Genomic DNA, 22,571 nt, shown 5'->3' with positions numbered 1-22,571 from the left:
TTGTGATGCCTCCGGCTTTGTTTTTCTTACTCAGGATTGCTTTAGCAATTCACAGTCTTTTGCTGCCCCATATGAATTTTAGGATTCTTTGTTCAATTTCTGTAAAGAATGTCCTTGGGATTCTGATTGGGATAGCGTTGAATCTGTAGATTGCTTTAGGTAGTATGGACATTTTAACTATGTTTATGCTTCCAATCCATGTGCATGGAATGTCTTTCCATCTCTTTATGTCGTCGTCAATTTCTTTCAAGAAAGTCTTGTAGTTTTCATTGTATAAATCTTTCACTTCCTTGGTTAAATTTATCCCAAGGTATTTTATTCTTTTCGTTGTGATTGTGAATGGGATTGAGTTCTTGAGTTCTTTTTCTGTTGGTTCATTGTTAGTGTATAGAAATGCTACTGATTTATGTATGTTGATTTTATACCCTGCAACTTTGCTCTAGCTGTTGATTGTTTCTAATAGTTTTCCTATGGATTCTTTGGGGTTTTCTATATATAAGATCATGTCGTCTGCAAACAGCGAGAGTTTTACTTCTTCATTGCCTATTTGGATTCCTTTTATTTCTTTTTCCTGCTGAATTGCTCTGGCCAACACCTCCAGTCCTATGTTGTATAGGATTGGTGAAAGTGGGCACCCTTGTCTTGTTCCTGTCCTCAGAGGGATGGCTTTCAGTTTTTGTCTGTTGAGTATGATGTTGGCTGTGGGTTTGTCATATATGGCCTTTATTATGTTGAGGTACTTTCCTGCTATACCCATTTTATTGAGGGTTTTTATCATAAATGGGCGTTGGATCTTGTCGAGTGCTTTCTCTGCATCTATTGAGAAGATCATGTGGTTTTTGTTTCTCATTTTGTTAATGTAGTGTATCACGTTGATTGACTTGTGGATGTTAAACCATCCCTGTGTCCCTGGTATAAATCCTGCTTGATCATGGTGTAGAATCTTTTTGATGTATTGCTGTATTCGGTTTGCCAGAATTTTGTTGAGGAGTTTTGCATCTATGTTCATCAGTGATATTGGCCTGTAGTTCTCCTTCTTTGTGTTGTCCTTGTCAGGTTTGGGGATCAGAGTGATGTTGGCTTCATAGAATGTGTTAGGGAGTACTCCATCTTCCTCAGTTTTCTGGAATAGTTTGAGGAGGATAGGTATTAAATCTTTTTTGAATGTTTGGTAGAATTCTCCAGAGAAGCCGTCTGGTCCTGGACTCTTATTTTTGGGGAGGTTTTTGATTACTGTTTCTATTTCTTTACTTGTGATTGGCCTATTCAGATTCTCCGTTTCTTCCTGGTTGAGTTTGGGGAGGTTGTAAGAGTCCAGGAATTTGTCCGTTTCTTCTAGGTTGTTCAGTCTGTTGGCATATAGTTTTTCATAGTATTCTCTTATGATCCCTTGTATTTCTTTGGTATCTGTTGTGATTTCTCCTCTCTCATTCCTAATTTTATTTATTTGAGATTTCTCTCTTCTTTTCTTGGTGAATCTGGCCAAGGGTTTGTCGATTTTGTTAATTTTTTCAAAGAACCAACTCTTTGTTTCATTGATCCTTTCTACTGTCTTTTTAGTTTCTATATCGTTTATTTCTGCTCTTATTTTTATTATTTCCCTCCTTCTACTGACTCTGGGCTTTGTTTGTTCTTCTTTTTCTAATTCTGTTAGGTGTCGTTTGATGTTGCTTATGTGAGCTTTTTCTTGTTTTGTGAGGTGAGCCTGTATTGCGATGCATTTCCCTCCTAGGACTGCTTTTGCTGCATCCCAAATGATTTGGTATGACGTGTTCTCATTTTCCTTTGTCTCCAGATAATATTTGATTTCTTCTTTAATTTCTTCAGTAATCCATTGTTTGTTCAGTAGTGTGTTGTTTAGTCTCCACATTTTTGTACCTTTGTCTGCTGTATTCTTGTAGTTGATTTCTAGTTTCATAGCATTGTGATCAGAAAAGATGCTTGATATTATTTCAACTCTCTTGTATTTATTGATGCTTGCTTTGTTTCCCAAAATATGGTCTATTCTTGAGAATGTTCCATGCGCACTTGAGAAGACTGTGTAGCCTGCTGTTTTTGGATGAAGTGTTCTGTATATATCTATTAAGTCCATCTGGTCTAATTTTTCATTTAATTCCATAATTTCCTTGTTGATTTTCTGTCTGGATGTTCTATCCATTGGTGTTAATGGGGTGTTGAGGTCCCCTACTATTATAGTATTGTTGTTGATGTCTTCTTTTAGTTCTGTTAAGAGTTGCTTTACAAATTTTGGTGGTCCTGTGTTGGGTGCGTATATATTTACAAGTGTTATGTCTTCTTGGTGGAGAGCCCCTTTTATCATTATATACTGTCCCTCTTTGTCTTTCTTTATCTGCTTTGCTTTGAAGTCTACTTTGTCTGATATTAGTATAGCGACACCTGCTTTCTTTTGTTCATTATTAGCTTCGAGTATTGTTCTCCATCCCTTCACTCTGAGTCTGTGTTTGTCTTTGGGGCTGAGGTGTGTTTCCTGGAGGCAGCATATTGTTGGCTCTTGTTCTTTGATCCATCCTGCCACTCTGTGTCTTTTGATTGGAGAGTTCAATCCATTTACATTTAGAGTGATTATTGAAATGTGGGGGCCTACCACTGCCATTTTATGTCTTGTTTTCTGGTTCTCTTCAATTTCCTTTGCTTCTCGTCCATGGTTTAGTCTGTTCTGATGGAGAGCTGCTACTCTCTGTTGTTGTCCTTCTACTTATCTCCTTTGCTCTTGGTTTTGTAGTCCCTTTCCTTTTTTTGATTTTTCAGGAATGAGGGTTTTCCTGAGCATTTCTTGAAGAGGAGGTTTTGTGGCAATGAACTCCCTTAATTTTTGTTTATCTGGGAAAGTTTTTATTTCTCCATCGTATTTGAAGGATATTTTCGCTGGGTAGAGAATTCTCGGCTGCAGGTTTTTGTCCTTCAGATTTTTGAATATATCGTTCCACTCTCTTCTAGCCTGTAAAGTTTCTGCTGAGAAATCTGCTGATAGCCTGATGGGGGTTCCTTGTAGGTTAATTTCTTCTGCCTGGCTGCCCTTAGTATTCTCTCCTTGTCGCTGACTTTTGCTAGCTTCACTACTATATGTCTTGGGGTTGGTCTACTTGCATTGATAAAGTTTGGAGATCTATTGACTTCTGTCACATGAAGTTCCATCTCTCTCCCCAGGTTTGGGAAGTTCTCAGCCATTATTTCTTTGAATAGGCTTTCTGCCCCCTTCTCCCTTTCTTCTCCCTCTGGTATACCTATAATCCTTAGGTTGCATCTCCTAATTGCGTCAGATAATTCTCGGAGAATTTCTTCATTTCTTTTTATTCTTAGCTCTCTCTCCTCCTCTGCCTGCAGCATTCCTATATTCCTATCTTCCAAATTGCTAATTCTTTTCTCCATATTATCGGCCCTACTGTTCAGTGCGTCTAGATTTTTCTTAATCTCCTCTATTGTGTTCTTCATTTCCAGTATTTCTGTTTGGTTCTTCTTTATAGTATTGAACTCTTTTGTGACATAGCTCCTGAACTTGTTGAGTTGTCTATCTGAATTCTCTTTTAACTCATTGAGTTTTTTAATGATGGCTGTTTTGAAGTCATCATCATTTAGGTTGTATATTTCATTGTCTTTGGGATTGTTTTCTGTGTGTTTGTCATTATCCTTCTGTTCTGGAGATTTAATATATTTTTTCATATTGCTTGATGGTGTAGATTTGTGCCTCCGCATAGAGATAGAATTTAGTTACTGCTTCCACTTGTTTCTACTGGTGTGCTGGGGGGACAGCTGTTTATACTGCTCCAACCAGGAACCCTATCAGCTGTTGCTAACTGGGCCTGGGCCCCTCCTCACAGTCACAGTGATCCTGTGGGTTCCCTCTTCAGCTGTGGAGGCCGTCACAGGGGGGCTTCAGACTGCTGGTGCCTACTGTTGCAGACCACCTAGACGTGCTCCCTCCTTAGGGTCTGCAGCGGTGTTACGGGCTTTCCCAGCAGCCAGGGGCAGGATCACTTATATTCGCAGCTCTGTCACTGTCGGCGCCCACAAAATCTTGCTTGTCCACTGTAGGTCACAGCAGAGCTATGGGCGTTTTCTACAGTCTGTGGTTAGCTCGCCTACCTATGCTACTTTTGTCCCAGGGTCTTCCAGCTTTGTGGTTGCTGGGTGGGTGCTCTCTACTAGTACTGTGCAGAGGATATCGCTGAGGCTTCTGTGAGACTGTAGAGTTTCCCCCTGGGCCACAGAGCCGGGTTGCTGGAACTCCACCCAGCCCCAGTCCTCTCCCTTAGGATCTCTGGGAGCCCATTGCCCTGATAGCCGGATACCTTGAGTTCAGTGGCAGCTGGTCGGCGGCTGCCCTGCCTGGGATTCTCCTCTTTGGGACCCTCCCGGTGTTGTGGATGCTGGGCAAGGCCTCTCTGATAATGGCCCATAAAGACTCTGCCTGCTGCCGGGATGGAACTCTAGAGTTTCTCACCCGGGCCGTGTAACCAGCCGCTGGAGCTCCACCCAGCCCCGGTGCTCACCCAGGAGATCTCCGGTAGTCCCGAGCCCCTCCCGGGCAAAAGCCTGGTCAGTGGAGCCAGCGGCGGCAGCCGGCGGGCTGTTTGGGATTCTCTCTGGGAGCCCCCAGGCGTTGTGGATGCTGGGCGGGGCCTCTCCGCTAATGGCGGGTAGGGTTTTTCCCCACCGCCTCCGGTGTGTAACTCTGGAGCTTCCCTCTGGGCTCAGGTATAATTGCGGGGGGCTTAGGTAGGGCTCTGTTCACCTGTTTCCACCGTCACTCCTCTGGTGTGCGCTCCCTCCTGCCCTTGGCGTGCGGCGATGTTCTGGGGGCGTCCGCTGGAAGAAAGCCGCCCACAGGCTCTAGGCTGTTCGGGGTCAGGGTCGGAGAGTTTTCACCTATCTCCACCACCTCCTGGAGGGAAGTACGTCCGCCGTCCGATGTATATCAGTGTGGGTCTCTCCGACGTCCTGAGATGCTATATAAATATCCTTTGTCAAGCGATGAATGTCCAATTAGTTGTAGATTAGAAGGGGGAGAGACAAAAAAGTCTGCTCACGCCGCTGTCTTGGATCTTCCCCAGTCCCATTTACCTGGCTTTGAGATTTTTATGGTGGAACTCTTCTGTCTACCCTCCCACTTCAAAAATTTTATTGCTGTCATCTCCTCACTTGTTTTTTTTTGTATTTGTGGGTTCTTTTATGCCCTCTTCCTTTGTTTACTGTCTTTCCAGTGGGAGCTTGGGAGGGAGCAGAGGTAAGGGTGTGCCTATTATATCCTTGTTGTTTAATTGGAAATCTGTAGTCGTAACAGTACTTAAGATGTTGAACATCTCATATTCTGTCCTTAGGATCTTGGCTATAACTATAGATAGAATATAATCAATCATAAGTTTCTGTAACATAGTATGTGAGAACAGTGAGGATGTGGGTGGGAGGTAACTCTCTGATACGTGCACTGTACTGCTCATGGCCTTATGCAAAAGGTGCCTTTGGCAAGACACTTTCTGAGTTACCATCTTTAAAATGGTCTGGTAATTCTTGTCCAGACTGCTTCATCATCTGATAAAATAATGAATGTAGAAATTCTTTGTAAACTCTAGCACTTCAAATATAAGGTATACAAAAAAGTTAAGATAAACTCCTTGGGTATAGAAGAGGAGATAGTAGAGGTACAAATAACAAAAAGAATAAAGTAATTGCTATGTAAAACGGTTTGCGACAAGGGCAGTGCTCCTAAAAAGAAGTCATTGTGATCTAGTTTGAGTATGTTAAATCAGGGATGCATTTTAAAGGAGATAAATATTACGTTTACTTTTTAGAAGAAATGATGGAAATGTTAGGGTGGAGCAGATAAGAATGTCTTCTTTGAGATTTATTGTGGGCGCCAGGAATTTAAATCTTTATGATTTGTGTCTGTACTTTTACTTTGATTTATGAAGTAGGAGAGAGAGCAGTAAGACTGGGGAAATGGCACAAGGGTGGTGGTTCTCAGCCTTGGTTGTTCGTTAGAATCACCATGGGAGCTTTTAGAAAAAATACTCTACTTGGTCCTCAGTATTGTGACTTAAGTGGTCTGGAGTGGAGCCCAGGCATACTTTTTTTTATTTAAAGCATGACAGGTGATTCTAATGTGCAGCTAGGTTTAGAGATTCAAACTTAACCTATCACCTTACACGAGAAAGTTTATTTGATATAAATGAGAAACAGGTTTCATTTGAATTGAATAGTATTCTATTTAGTCTTAAAACATTTTTTTTGGTAAGAAAAACCCCCCAAGTTAGTCTGTCTGCTAATAAAACCTACCTATCATATTTTAAATTGTATTTAGTGACTATATAATGAAATATGCTTCTAAGTAGCAGGGCTACATCAAGGGCCAAATTTCTGTTAGTTTTTTTGTCCTTTTCTGCCATAATTCAGTTTTGGTTGATTTTTTGAACCAGCTAAGTGCTCTTGTACTTTTTTGCCAAAATGCCACTACAGCCAAGGACCATGATCTCATACTGGGCGCAGAAGGAGAGGAGGGGTAAAAGGGGCTATAGAGGGCAGATATGGCTCAGATTATTTGTATCAGGTCAACTAGTGTCATGCCTAAAATGTCGTTTCATGTAGTATTAAAAAATAGCTGTAAGAATATTGCATTTACCACCTTATAGTTTAGTTTTAATATATTAAAAATTCTTCAAAACTATAGAAAATGATTCATTTATTCAAAAACGTTTACTGGGAGCTGGCCCCATGGCCTAGTGGTTAAGTTCAGCATGTTCTGTTTTGGTGGCCTGGGTTTGGTTCTAAGGTGTGGACCTACACCACTCATCAGCAGCCATGCATGCGCTGGTGGCGACCCACATACAAAATAGAGGAAGATTGGCATAGGTGTTAGCTCAGGGTGACTCTTCCTCAAGCAAAAAAAAAAAAGAAATATTGGAACGGATGTTAGTTCATGATGAATCTTTCTCAGAAAAGAAAAAAAAACCCAGCAAAAAACCTCCACGTTTACTTTGTGTCAAGCACTGATGATATAGAATTAAACAAAGTCCTTGCTTTCCTAGAGCTCATGGTTTAATGGGAAGAGATGTATTATGTGTGCATGCGCGCACGGGCACGTGCACACACACACACACTATATCAGGTGGTGATAAATGCCGTAAGAAATTAGAGCTGGTAGGAGATGGTGGTGGGTGAATTTGTGCTGTGAGATGCTCTGGGAAGGTCTCTGTGAGGTGGCACTGGAGCAAAGATCCTGATGATGTGAGATAGCAGCAAGGCAGATATCCAGGGGAATTTTCTGTCGGCCTGCTACTGTAGTATGCAAAAGCAGCTAGATGGATTTTCATCTTATTTGCATGGAATTTTACTTGGACTCACTTAAAATGTAGACTATATGAAGAATGATGATAAGTTTGTGTGACTACCAGTCTGGAGATCTGTGCCATCTATATTAAATAGAGAACAGTAGTTTCAAATATGAACTCTAAATATAAATTCACGAGAGCACATGATCTAAATTGTAGAATTGTTGTATTAATTTGTAGCCGAGTTGCTTCTCATGTGGGCACCTTTGTCTAGCAATAGGAATTTGTCTACAGGTAGTTAAGTCTTCACTTAGCACCATCAGACAGGGAGGTGTGTCCCCAAATTTTACTTAATTATAGCCAGGTCAAAGTCCTGAAGGAAGGGGCTGGCCCCGTGGCCTGGTGGTTAAAGTTCTGCATGCTCTGCTTCGGCAGCCCAGGTTCGGATCCCAGGTGCAGACCTACTCCACTCATCAGCCCTGTGGAGGTATCCCACATACAAAGTAGAAGAAAGACTGGCACAGTAGCTCAGGGCTAATCTTCCTTAAGTGAAAAATAAAAGAGGAAGATTGGCTGTGGATGTTAACTGAGAGTGAATCTTCTTCACAAAAAAAAAAATCCTGAAGGAAGAACGTAACTTATGTGTCTCGAGGTGGTTGAGAGATTTAACCGTGACAAATTAATTAAATAGTAAATATGGAAAAGGCTCCACAATTTCTTGCACGGAGTTTGGTCCTTAAAGATTGAGTCCCATCATGGAAATTTTTCAGTGGTGATTATGTTCTCAAAATTTTCTCAATTAATGTCAGATACTTAAGATTATTGTAGAATAAGTGGTCTGATGGCAGTTTTGGATAAAGTGAATAGAGAGAATTGGAAGTTGGAACTCTTCATTGCAATAATTCTGTATCTTTTGGAGAGCCTCTTCCGTGCTTAGGTAGACGTTGGTTCTCTTGCTTGGAATAATACTCTCTCTGCATTGCATTTGTTAGCCTTTCTTTGTGGCCTAGCCACTGAACTTTTCCAAACTTTCTTAGCTTTGCACTGAGTTCACTTTTACAGGAATACTCATTTTGGCTTTGAATAATAGCGTGTACTAACAACTTTCATTAAATGATTTTTTTTGATATTTTAATTATATTTTAAAAGCTTTGTAAGAATCTAACATTAATTTTGCACCCTCTTTATTGACTTTGAATGATGATTGTATATAGTACATTATAATGGACTATTTTAGGCTTTGAAATCTGATGTTATCTCAGTGGAAATGGAATTTTACAGTGTGTTATGTCAGTTTGCAAAGATAATATATTTCTGATAGTATTTTTGCAAGTTTTGTAGGCATGCACATGGATAGTGCATTCATGAAGAATATTTTTTTTTTTTAAAGATTGGCACCTGAGCTAACAACTGTTGCCAGTCTTCTTTTTTTTTCCTTTCTGCTTTTTCTCCCAAATACCCCCAGTGCATAGTTGTATATTTTAGTTGTGGCTCCTTCTAGTTGTGGCACATGGCACGCCGCCTCAGCAGTGTGCAGTGGTGCTATGTCCGTGCCCAGGATCCCAACCACCGAAACCCTGGGCTGCTGCAGTGGAGCATGTGAACTTAACCACTTGGCCATGGGACTGCCCCCATGAGCTGAGTATTTCGTAAAGTGGGTATTAGAATTGATAACTGATTTAAAAAACACAATTTCCTTCCTTTTGAAATTTCCATTTTAGAAGTGACTTACGTTATTATAGGATGTCACATAGGCTAAGGAAAAGAGTAGTTACCTATGATTTCATTGCCTAGAGATGGCCATTGTTAGCATTTTGGTATGTAACGATTTTTGCTTTTTTCTACTGTTTAATACATTTTTATAGGATTTGCGTTGTAATGATATGTTATGAACTATTTCCTCCTCCCGTTTACTTAGTTAATAGTGCATTGTGAATATTTTGTTCATAAGGTGTTGTGAATATTTTCCCGTCTTTATTCTTTTATAATATCATTTAAAATAAATTTATTTAATAAGTGTCCAGAAAAATGGCCTCTTTTGTGTGTCTGTGTACTAGTAATACATACGTAGATTCATGTAACCGCTACCACAATCAGGATACAGAGCAGTTTCAACACCTAAAAACATTCTCCTGTGGTTTCCCTTTGTAGTCACCTCCCACCTTCCCTTCCTGCAATCTTTGGCAGTCACTCATCTGTTCTCTGTACTATTAGTTTTGTCTTTTCTAAAATGTCATAGAAATGGAATCCTAAAGTAAGTTTTCAGTGTTGAGTTCTTGTACTTAGCATAGTGCCTTTGAGATTCACACAAGCTGTTTTTTGCATGTATCAATAATTCATTCCTTTGTATTGCTAAATTGTATTCCATCATATGGATATATCACCATTTGCCAGTTGCTCTTTGAAGGACATTTGGATGTTTTCAGCTTTTGGTGAGTATGAATAGAGCTGCTGTAAACATCCAAGTACAGATTTTTGTGTGAATATAAAGTTTTGTGTCTCTAGGATAAATATGTGGAAGTGAGATTACAGGGCAGTTTGGTAAGTGTATGTTTAACATTATAAGAAGCTATCAAACCAGTGTGGTTTCCGTTATACATTTCTACTGGAAGTGTATGAATTTCTACTTGCTCTGCATCCTTGCTAGCTCTTGGTATTGTCTGTGTATTGTTAAGAAGTCAATACTACCCAAAGTGATTTACAGATTCAGTGAAATCCCTGTCAAAATCCCAATGATCTTTTTGCAGAAATAGAAAAATCCATCCTAAAATTCATATGAAATCTCAAGGGACCCCAAATAGCTAACGCATTCTTGAAAAAGAAGAGCAAAGTTGGAGGACTCATCGTTCCTGATTTCAAAACTTACTACAGTGCTACAGTAATCAAAATAATCTGCTACTGGCATAGACACAAAGATGGGTGGAATAGAGAGCACAGAAATAAGCCCTCACATATGTGGTCAAATGATTTTCAACAAGGAGGCCAAGACCATTCAATGGGGGAAAGGACAGTCTCTTCAAGAAATGGTGCCAAGAAAACTAGATATGCACGAGCAAAAGAATGAAGTTGGACCCTTACCTAACACCGTATACCAAAATTAACTCAAAATGGATCAAAGACTTAAATGTAAGAGTTACAAGTATAAAGCTCTTAGAAGAAAATAAAGGGGAAAAGCTTCATGACATTGGATTTGGCAGTGATTTCTTGGAAATCACACCAAAGGCACAGGCAACCGAAGAAAAAATAGACAAATTGGGCTTCATCAAAATGAAAAACTCTTGTGTATTGAAAGACATTATCAACAGAGTAAAAAGGCAAACCACAAATTGGAGAGTATATTTGCAAATCACATATCTAAATATATAGAGAGAATTAGTATCCAGAATCTATAGAGAATTTCTGCAACTCAGCAACCAAAAACAGCCTGATTAAAGATTAGGCAAAGGGCTTGAATAGGCATTTCTCCAAAGAAGATATACAGATGGCTGACAAGCACATGAAAAAATGCTTAACATCACTAATCATTAGGGAAATGTAAATCAAAACCACAATGAGATACCACTTCACACCCATTAGGATGCTGTTATTGAAAAAAAAAAAAAAAGAACAATAAGTGTTGGCCAGGATGCAGAGAAATTGGAACCCTTGTGGACTGCTGGTGGGAATATAAAATGGTGCAGCCATTATGGAAAACAGTATGGTGGTTCCTCAAACAAAAATAAAATTACCATGTGATCTCACAATTCCACATCTCTGTGTATACCCAAAAGAATTGAAAGCAGGGTCTTGAATATTTGTATATTATGTTCATAGCAGCATTATTTTCAGTAGTCAAAAAGTAGAAGCCAGGGCCTGGCCCCGTGGCCATGTGGTTAAGTTTGCACGCTCTCCTGCAGTGGACCAGGCTTTTGCCGGTTCAGATCCTGGGTGCAGACCTGGCACCACTCATCAGGCCATGCTGTGGCGGCATCCCACATGCCACAGCTGGAAGGACCCACAATTAAAAATATACAACTATGTACCTCAGGCTTTGGGAGAAAGAGGAAAAATAAAAAAAAATCTTAAAAAAAAGAAAAGTAGAAGCCACCCAGCTGTCCATTGACACCTGAATGGATAGACAAAATATGGCATATGTGTACAGTGCAATATTAACCTTAAAAAGGAATAAATTCTGGCATGTGCAACATGGATGAACCTTGAAGTCATTATGCTCAGTGAAATAAGCCAGTCACAAAAGGACAAATACTGTATGATTCCACTTACAAGGTACTTAGAATAGTCAATTTCATCGAGACAGAAAGTAGAATAGTGGTTGCCAGGCTCTGGGGGGATGGAGATGGGAAGGGAGAGTTAGAGTCTAATGTTTATAGCGTTTCAGTTTTGCAAGATGAAGAGTTCTGTGGATGGATGTTGGTGATGGTTGCACAACAGTGTGAGTGTACTTGGTGTCACTGAACTGTACAGTTAAAAGCGGTTAAAATGGTAAATTTTATGCATAGTTTACCACAATTAAAAAAATAAAAAATCAAATGGCCATGTTTATGTGGGACTATCTGGATTCTGTTCCATAGATCTATGTGTCTCTCCATTTGCCAGTACCATAATTTCTTGTGGTGCTGTAAGCTTTATATTAGGTCTTAAAAATCATGTGTAATTTGTCCAGCTTTATTCTTTATCAAAATTGTTTTGGCTATTCCAGTTTGTTTCTTCAAGTAAATTATTAGAATCAGTTTATCTGTATCTTAAAAAATCCTGCTGGGATTTTGACTGAAAATTGCGTTAAATCTATAGAACAATTTGAGAGTTATTACCATCTTTATACTCTGTTGACTCTTTCAGTCCATGACCATGGTTTTATTTAGGTCTTTGATTTCTTTCACCAGCCTTTTGTACTTTCAGCATACATATTTTGTATATCTTTTGTTAGCTGTATATCTAAGTATTTTATATTTTTAGAGCTATTGTAAACTGTTACTGTTTTTTGTAAATTTTGGTTTCAGGTTGATCATTGCTAGTATATAGAAATACAATCTATTGCTTTTTGTGTATTGGCTTTGTTTACTGTAGCCCTGATAAACTCATATATTAGCTCTAGGAGTTTTGTTTTTGTTTATTCCTTGGGATTTTCTACTTAGGTAATCATATTGTTTGTGAATAGGGACAGTTTTATTTCTTCCTTTCTAATCCATATGGATTTTAAATACTGTTCATTTCTTATTGCAGTGCGTAGATCTTCCAGTATGATACTGGATAGGAGTGATGAGAGAGTGTACATCCTTGTTCCTGATCCTAAGGGGAAAGTATTCAGTTTTTCACCATTGAGTATGTTGATAGTGGTAGGATTTTTGTAACTGTCCTTTATCAGGTTGAGGAAATTCCTTTCATTTCTAATTTGCTCTTTTTTTTTTTTAATCATGAAAGGATGTTGTATTTTGCCAAATGCATCTACTGACCTGATTATGTAGTTTTTCTTCTTTAAGCTATTAATGTGATAGCTTACATTGATTTTTGAATATTGAACCAGTTTTCATTCCTGGGACTACCCTAATTGGTCCTAGTGTATTGTTATTTTTATATATTGCTAGATACCATTTGTTTTTATTTTGTTGAGGATTTTTTCATTGATCTGCACGAGAGAGAATGGTATGTATTTTTCTTGTACTTTCTTTTTCTAGTTTTGATCTCAGGTTAATGCTGGGCTCATAAAATGAGTTTGGAGGTGTTCGCTCTTGAGTTTCCTGGAAAAGGTTGTGTAGAGTTGGTGTCATTTCTTACTTAAATGTTTGATAGAGTTCTCCAGTGAAATGAGGTAGGGCTGGAGGTTTCTTTGGAAGGTTTTTAACTATGAATTCAGTTTCCTTAATTCAGATTGTCTGTTTCATTTTGGATGTTTTGGTAGTTGGTGGTTTTCAAGGAGTTGGTACACTTCATCTGTGTTTTCAAGTTTATGTGTATAGATCTATTGTGTTATTCCTCACTTTCTTTTTTAACTTCTGGAGTGTCAGATTTATTTTGACAACCTAAGTTGTCAAATTTATGTGCATAGAGCTGTTCATAGTATTTTCATTCTCTTTTTAATTTTTTTTCTTCTCCCCAACCCTCCCCCCCGCCAGCTGCCAGTACATAGTTATATATTCTAGTTGTAGGTCCTTCTGGTTCTGCTATGTGGGACGCTGCCTCAGCATGGCTTGATGAGCAGTGTTAGGTCTGCACCCAGGATCTGAACCCGTGAGAACCCTGGGCCACTGAAGCAGAACATATGAACTTAACCACTCGGCCATGAGCCTGGCCCTGTTCATTATCTTTAATGTATGTCTGCAGGATCTATAGTCAGTCTTCTCTTATGTTCCTGGTATTATTGGTAATTTGTATCTTCCTTTTTTCTTTGCCAGTCTTGCTAGAGGTGTATCAATTTCATTGATCTTTTCAAAGAACTATTTTTTGCTTGTGTTGATTTTCTCTCCTGTTTTTCTATTTTTGCTTTCATTGATTTCTGCTATTATCTTTATTATTTCTTTCCTTTTGCTTGTTTTGGGTTTATTTTGCTCTTCTTTTTCTAGTTTGATAAGTAGGAAGCTTAAGTTATTGATTTCAGACTTTCTTCCGCACCCAGTCTAATCATTTAATTCCTATAAATTTCACTCTAAGCCCTGCTGTAGCTGCACATGACACATTTTGGTATTATATTTTCATTTTCATTCAATTAAAAATATATATATATATTTTTAAAGATTTTATTTTTTTCCTTTTTCTCCCCAAAGCCCCCTGGTACATAGTTGTATATTCTTCATTGTGGGTCCTTCTAGTTGTGGCATATGGGATGCTGCCTCAGCATGGTTTGATGAGCAGTGCCATGTCCACGCCCAGGATTCGAACCAACGAAACACTGGGCCGCCTGCAGCGGAGCGCGTGAACTTAACCACTCGGCCATGGGGCCAGCCCCTAAAAATAATTCTGAATTACTTCAGACTTCTTCATTGATCTATGGATTATTTAGAAGTATGTTGTTTAATTTCCAAGTATTTAGAAGTTAGCTGTTATATTTCTCTTATTGATTTCTACTTAAATCCATTATGGTCAGAGAACTTACGTTTAATTTTACTACTTTTATATTCGTTAAGGTCTGTTTTAGGACCCAGGTTATGATGTATCTTGATGAATGTTCCATGTGCGCTCCTAAAGAATGTGTATTCTGCTGCTGATAGGTAGAATATTCTATAAATGTCATTGGTTGATGGTGTAGTTCAGTTTCTCTCTATCTTTGCTGGTTTTCTGTCTACTGGTTCTATCAGTTATTGAGAGAGGAGTGTTGAAGTCTCTAACAGTAATTATGGATGCCTATTTCTCCTTTCAATTCTGATAATTTTTGCTTTATGTATTTTGAAGTTATGTTAGATGTATATATATTTAGGATTGCTTTTTCTTCTTCTTCCTCAATTGACCTTTTATCATATAATGTCCTCATTTATCTCTGGTCGTTTTCTTTGCTCTTTGTCTGATATAAATATGGCCACTCCATCTTTCTTTGATTGACAGTTGCATGAAATAACTTTTTTTCCCCATCCTTTTAATTTTAATCTTTTAGAAGGGTAAAAGTTTCTTGTAGACATCATAGATTTGGATTCTGTGTGTGTTTAAATTCATTCTGACAACCTGTGTTTCAATTGGCCTGTTTAGGCCATTTATATTTAATATAATTGTTGATATTTTGATTTAGGTATTCTATTTTATTTATTTTGTTTCTTTTTTTCTCTGTTTTACTTTTTCTGGTTATTTGATTTTTTAAAATTTTGTTTTGTCTTATCTATTGTTTTTGACTATATTTGTGTATATTTTTTGTAGTTACTTGAGGGATTAGAATATACAGTCATCCCTCTGTGTCCAATAGATCCTGTATTTATGGATTCAGTTAATTGCAGATTGAAAAGCCTGAGGTGGTTGTGTCTTTTCTGAACATGTACGGACTTTTTTGCTTGTCTTTATTCCCTAAATGATACAGTATAATAACGGTTTACATAATATTTACATTGTATTAGGTATGCTAAGTAATCTAGAGATGATTTAAAGTATACAGGAGGATGTTTCTGGTTATATGCAAACACTACATCATTTTATGTAAGGGACTTGAGCATTTTTGGGTCTTGGTATCTGTAGGGGATCCTGGTATCAATCCCCTGCAGATACTGAGGGATGACTATACATACTTTTCACAATCTATTCAAAAATCAGTATTTTACCACTTTAAGTAGAATGCAGAAACTTTCCACCATGTTGTGCCTTCTCCTCTTTTAAGTTATAGTTGACTTATTCATTACGTTTACGTACATTGCAAACCTTGTCAGACAAAAGCAATACTTTTTGCTTGCAGTTGTCAAATATATTTTAAAGAACTGAGGCAAAGAATAATCATTTGTATTTACTCAGATGTTTACCATTTCTCTTGCTCCTCCCTCATTCCTGATACTCTTAAGTTTACTTATGAAATAATTTTCCTTCTGCTTGATGAACTTCCTTTTATAGTTCTTTTTGAGCAGCTTTACTGGCAAAATTTCCCTTTAGTATTCCTTCATCTGAGAATGTCTTTATTTTACCTTCACTCCTGACAGATATTTTTGTTGGATATGGAATTTCTTTTTACAGTACTTAAAAAATGGTTCACTTCCTACTGAACCCTATGGTTTTTAGTGTTAAATATGCTTTTATTGTAATTATTACTTTTCTTAAGTAATATATCCCTTTTCTCTGGTTGCTTTTAAGATTTTTCTTCGTTAATTTTCAGCAGCTTATTGTGTCTGGCTGTGAATTTTGAACCTGCTATTTTTGTGAAGTTTCCCCTGCTCATGCAAGTCATTAGTGTCAATCAGGGGTCTGCAAACTATGGCCTGCCACCTCTGTGGCTCTTAGGCTGTCTCCTGATTTTGTAAATAGTGTTACTGGAACACATCCACACCCATTTATTTACATATTGTCTATGGCTGCTTTTGCACAATAGTGGCAGAGTTGAGTAATTGTGAGAGAGACCATATGTCTCAGGAAGCCTAAAATACTTACTATCTGACCCTTTTCACAAGAAGTTTGCTCATCTCTGGTGCAGATGGAGGAAATTTGAGCTTTTCCTGTATTAAATTTCCTGCTTGAAATTTTTTATTTTACTTTATCAATGTGGGCCTAAAAGTCATTTTACAGATTTTTTTTTCACAAAATTCTAAAAAAGTGCAATATGTGGTTTAGGGTATGTGCAAGAGTTTTTTCCCCCTATTTAAAAACCAAAAATGACTTTTTAGCCAACTTTTCTTGAAAGCACAACAAAAATTAGTTATGCATACCTTATCTTTCTTTGAGGAATTTATTTTCAGACATTTTTCACTCATAAGGCAAAGTAAATTTCTGTTAAATAGCTGGTTTATGCCAAAATGGGATTTAAGTGTTTTAAAGGTAGACTTAGGAGATTTAATTTAAATGTAGGTTGCAAGTTGTTTATTAATGTTATTTGCAACATTAAAATTTATTGACAGTGTTGAATAATAATGCTAATAAAACCATGAACCAAAACGATATGAATAAAAGTATAATTTAAGATACAATGTTATACAAGACTTTGAAAGGATGTTTTCTTACTGAGAGTCACAATCAGGCTACTATATAGGTTTTTTTCATCTCTTTTATGGACCTTTATGTGCTTAAAATTGTTATTTTTATAAGTGAAAATAAATGTTGCATTTACCTCATTGTGAAACCTATGCTTGTTTTTTGCTATACAAATACTCAGTTCTGGGTCAGACTTAACTTCATACATGGATTTCATTTTTAACAGCAATTAGAGAATTTCTGTCCTTGGTCTTGTTGCTTGTTAAATAATAAAAGGCTTGCTCAAACATGTGAGAAGGTGAAAAGTTCCACAGACTATTCTTTGTTCATTTCAGGATATTTTTCCTTCACAGAAATCTAGGACTTGTCTGGGGGCAGATGAGTAAATCTAATCTTGACTGTACTATCAGACTACATTAACAAAGTTCTTTCTCTCAAAATAAAGTTCTCTGGCTGAGTAAAAGATTCAGAGAAGGGGTCTGTAGTGGGGTGAATAATCTTCCCCCAAAAGTCTTGTCCAGGTGGAACCTCAGAATGTGACCTTATTTGGAAATAGGATCTTTGCAGATGTGCTAATTAGTTAGGATGAAGTCGTGTAAGCTAGCAGAGCCTTCGAGGTAGTATAGCTGTTTCAGTCTCTGGTCTCCCCCTGTGCAGTAGAGCACTCACTGCTTGTGAATGGCCTTCCCAAATTCAGGTCACAAACCAGGAATGGATTCGTCTGAATGAACATGGTCCTAGTGCATGCTGCTCTATGGGCCTGCAAGACCTCTGAAGAAATTGCCAAGGAGACTGCTTGGTCACTGTGCATTACTTTGAGTGCTAGTATTGTGTTGTGAAAGAAGTTCAGAAAACAAAGTTGACTTTTTCTCAGTCATGATCTGTTGAGGAATCTCTAGTGACATTTTATGGGATTCTAGGGTTGCATGGAAACCCCGTTGAAAGCCATGGTGTAGGTTCTTACATTTTATACCTCTTTGAGAAAGTTTAAACACAATTATGATTTTTATAGTTTGTTACCTGATTATATATCTTTAAAACAATAAAGCAGAATTTGTAGTTGGTTTTGTAAATCTTTATAGTTGTGTGTGTGGGCAGGGCACATATGGGAAATCTCTGTGCCTTCCCTAAATTTTTCTTTGAAACTAAAACTGCTTTCAGAAAAGAGTAGTCTCTTTTATTTTTATTTATTTATTTTTTTGAGAAAGATTAGCCCTGAGCTAACTACTGCCAATCCTCCTCTTTTTGCTGAGGAAGACTGGCCCTGAGCTAATATCCATGCCCATCTTCCTCTACTTTATATGTGGGACGCCTACCGCAGCATGGCTTGCCAAGTGGTGCCATGTCCGCACCCAGGATCCGAACCGGCAAACCCTGGGCCACCGAAGTGGAATGTGTGCACTTAACCGCTGCGACACCGGGCCGCCCCCCAAGAGTAGTCTGTTTAAGAAAAAAAATTGTGGTTAATGAGTTTTGAAACTATTTTTACAGGTTCTTACAGTTTTACTCGGAGTTCCTACAATTTATATTGTTTCTTGTGGTTTTACCTAGAGCTCAGAAGTGCTAGGTAAATATTCCTATTTTATTGTGTTACAGAGATTATTTTCCTATATGGTAACATATGTTTCAAACTTCCAGATCTGGGGCTGAATGGTAGAAATTCCATGAATTTTTTCTTTGTTTTATGCAGATAATGAATTAGTTCCTAATCAGTTTTGTAATGCCTCCAAGATGTTCGTTAGAACCCAAGAGAGCTATAATAATCTGGGATTAAGAAAGCCAGCCCTAAAATTCATTGTTTATAACATGTTGCATAGTTGTCCTAGAGATTGATGAGTAGGACCCTGATTTATTTCCACTTTTCTGCTTTTGCATCAATAGTCAATAGCAGTACTGACAACAGGGATGTTCTGTAGAGATGTGTTGAAAGTTTAGAATAAGGTATACGGGCAGCAGAATTTCTTGCCCACTGAGGAGTATCTTTTCTACTGCAGTAAAATTTCACAGTTTATTATTCTTGAAAGTCTTTCTGCAGAGACTGTGTATTTGTGGCAGAAACACTTAACATTAATCTCCTTATAAATCTCTTTATACAGTTATGTGACACTTAACGATGGGGGCACGTTCTGAGAAATGCATTGTTGGGCGATTTCATCATGTGAACATCATAGAGTGTACTGAAGGGGAACAAAATTTGCCACCCCAAAGTGTGTCTTCTGTAACATGATGATTATTTTAGGCTGGTTTATTATTATTATTATTTTTGCTGAGGAAGACTTGCCCCAAACTAACATCCATTGCCAATCTTTCTCTCTCCCCCTCTTTTTCCTTGAGGAAGATTCACTGTGAGCTAACATCTGTGCCAGTCTTCCTCCATTTTGTATGTGGGTCATTGCTGCAGCATGACTGACAAGTGCTGTAGGTTCACGTCTGGGATTTGAACCTGCAAACCTGGGCCACTGAAGCAGAGTATGCCGAACTTCTAACCGCTGTGCCATGGGGCTGGCCCCTAGGCTGTTTATTTTTAAGACAGGAGAGACTTAGAAAGTTTTTCTTGTTACCTCCCCCTTAAACTGCCTAAAAGAATTCAGATTAAAAACCTGGTGTCAGGAAGCAAGCTATCACCTTAGCATATTGTGAACTAGGTGGTAGACAGGGAGGAACCTAGAAAAGCCTGTTTGTTGGGCTTCCCTCTGTGTTCTTGTGTTTCTGTGTGCCCAAACACTTGGTTTCTAAAAAGTTTACTTCTTTTCACTTCCTTGTAAATTGCCTTCCTTTTGAAGTCCCTGACTCTCCCCAGCTCTCACATCTTCTTTTGTCTTTAGCTGAAGATGGTGTTTAAAGTGAGGGCTTTGGCCATTTTGGCACATTACTTGATTTTCCTGAGTATCATCCAGGTGTACGTGTTATTAAACTTTTGTGTGTCTTTTTCCTGTTAATCTGTCTCATATTACTTTAATTCTTGGACCAGCCAGAAGAACCTAGAAGGGTAGAGGAAAATTTCTTCCTCCTCTACAGTACTTACACAAATCTAGATGGAATAGCCTATAACACACCTAGGCTATGTGGTCCTGATGTTATGGGACCACCCTTGTACATGCAGTCTGTCGTTGACTGAAACATCATTATATGGTGCTTGACTGTAAATTTAAATGTAGAAACCAATGTTATCTTTTCCAAACTTTATTTTGGTATTATATTTAAAGTTTCTGTCTATATGTTACTGTCTCTTGTAAGACTTCTTGAAATTGTACTCTAACTTATTCTGAGACATTATGGGTAATATATTCACGGGCTTTCTATTAAAATACTCTTTTGATATTGACTCAGCAGAAACTTCAGGGAACATTGATCTTCAGTGATAATTGACTGTGTTTTCTCAGTAGTAGTTCAACTAGAGGCTTTACTAGTTCTCTTAGATTACAAACATTTTCTATAATTTTATCTCAGGTAGAAAAGCCCTGAAGAACTTTTGAGGTAATTATCCAGAAACTATCCATGCTGACTTTATGCTTATTGACTTTTGCAAAACATGACATAAAGAAAATATTGAATATTTTTAAGTTTTGTTTTGAACCCTTAAATTTTGAAATAGTATAGTACAAAGAACTTTCCTATACCCTTTACCCAGTTCCACTAATTTTAATTTTAAATATTTTACCACATTTGCTTATCATTCCACCACATATTCATACATATTACTTTTCCTCTCTTGAGAGTGGTTTGTGTATATCATGTCATTTTACCCCTTACTTTTTCTGTGTTTATTTCTGAGAACAATGATAATTCTGTTTTATAACAGCAGTGTAGTTCTCAAGTTCTGATAATTTTACATTGATGCTTTAACCTATAGTACATATTCAAGTTTAATCACTTGTTCTCATAATGTTGTTTAGGGCCATTTTTTCAGTCCAGGATTATATATTGTATTTAGTTGCTATGTAAACGTTTATTTTGAATGCACTATTGGTCTTAAAATATTAAGTGTTGAATTTTTGTTCTTTTAACAGCTAAACCGGGTGGACAGGTGAAATGTCAGTATATTTCTGCCGTGGATAAAGTTATATTTGTGGATGATTACGCGGTAGGGTGTAGGAAGGACCTTAATGGAATCTTGTTGTTAGACACTGCTCTGCAAACTCCAGTTTCAAAGCAGGATGATGTGGTTCAGCTTGAATTACCTGTTACAGAGGTAAGTTGAAATAACTATCACTGTGCTGTTGTACTTAATGTAATGTCAGACATATTAGCTATTCAATGAAATTATGTTGTCTTTTGAGGACATTATATATGTACCTCTATGAAAACAAAGAATTGCCTTATTGGTCACAACTTTGTTTAAATGCTTGTCTTTCCTCTGCATTATTAAGTGATGCTTGTTGAAGTGGTATTTAAGTGTGAACTGTACAGGTTAAACCACTGTAAACAGAGACTCTAAAATACAGTGGTTTAAACAAGATAGTTTCTATCTAGTAAGAGTGCAGGGCCAAGTGTAGGGGCTTACCTCAACACTTAGCTTCCATTTTGTGAGTCCAACACAGTTGCTCTAAGTGTCATGATTTCCCATTCATGGGGAAAGGGAGGGCACAAGGCCAGGAGAGCACACTGGTGTGACCCTTGCAACTCTCCCTTCCTCCCTCCTTCCCTTTGTCCCCCTGCCCCTCTCCTTCATTCCTTCTTGTTCTCTTTCACAAACTCTCTCACATTTACCCTTTTCATATTCACCCCATTAGCCAGAATTTAGTCACATGGCCACATCAAAACGAGAAGTCTGGGAAAGAGGTGGTTCTTCTTTTAATCCCTCCCCTTTTTTAATATTAAAAAAATGTTAGTGGACAACCAGTAATTTTTGTTATATGTCATGTCTCTTATCCCAGTTTAAAAGTTTCAGCCATATGTATTTTTCTGTTACATATTCATTAAATAATTTGTGAGTCTATCTTAGCTTAAATTCTTTTGTGTGCATTGATGTTCATATTACATAATTTGAAAGTACGTTTTTCAGAGTTATTGGATTTTAAATCACCTTAAATAGAATATAACGAATTATAATACTGTGCTCCCTAATAAAGTGAGATATTATTTCTGTCTTCATACCAAGTTGTCGATTATTTTTTTACATGTATATATTTTGCAAATATATATATGTATTTCCCATTTTTAGGATATGAGAAGTGTCAAGGTGTGAAGTTTAAGTGCAGTGTAAATGTTTTTATTCTGTATTTGGAAGACTTTTAAAAAAAGATACCAACATATATCCACTTAGATTTCTCATTTAGTGTCATATCACAGTCATCATGTTGCTGGAAATTTGAGTTCTGAAAACAGAGTAGCCATCTTTTTGTCATCAGAATATCTGGATCTGGGGGCATGTATAAAATTTTTGGACAGAGAATTAGTAAGTTCTACTTGTATTGAACATTTCTTCAAGACTCTCTTAATTTGAGGAATTTATACCAGTTGATATCTTAATAAAGCTGATATTGTAATCAAGGATATATATTATATTCTGTAATAAAAGATGGTATCAACTGTTTGGGTTTTTTAAAGAACTATAGAATTACAATAAAGTATTTGAACACTTATACGAAATAGACCCTCAAGTCAGTATTTTTCCTACTACACTGACTGAAATGCTGGATCTTTAGCTGGCTTCTACCATGTCCCCCTCCTTGCTTGCTCTTAACATCTGTTACT

The 22,571-nt window shown here is 37.6% G+C and overlaps 1 protein-coding gene across 27 annotated transcripts in view; it reads left to right on the top strand.

Annotated features, from left to right (window-relative positions):
- The window catches only part of BIRC6 (baculoviral IAP repeat containing 6), a 222,397-nt gene that overhangs the window by 14,346 nt on the left and 185,480 nt on the right, over positions 1–22,571 (top strand). For all 27 annotated transcript variants that reach the window (XR_011526608.1, XR_011526609.1, XR_011526610.1 and 24 more), the window contains exon 2: positions 20,885–21,066. Coding sequence is in view for 24 of the 27 variants with exons in the window: in XM_070574115.1 (XP_070430216.1) it covers positions 20,885–21,066 (182 nt within the window). In the remaining 3 variants the exon portion in view is untranslated. The remainder of the gene's footprint in view (positions 1–20,884; positions 21,067–22,571) is intronic.

The sequence above is a fragment of the Equus przewalskii genome, chromosome 14 (genome assembly GCF_037783145.1).
Source record: "Equus przewalskii isolate Varuska chromosome 14, EquPr2, whole genome shotgun sequence".
In the NCBI taxonomy this organism is placed as follows: domain Eukaryota; kingdom Metazoa; phylum Chordata; class Mammalia; order Perissodactyla; family Equidae; genus Equus; species Equus przewalskii.
This window is presented reverse-complemented; position numbering and strand designations above follow the sequence as displayed.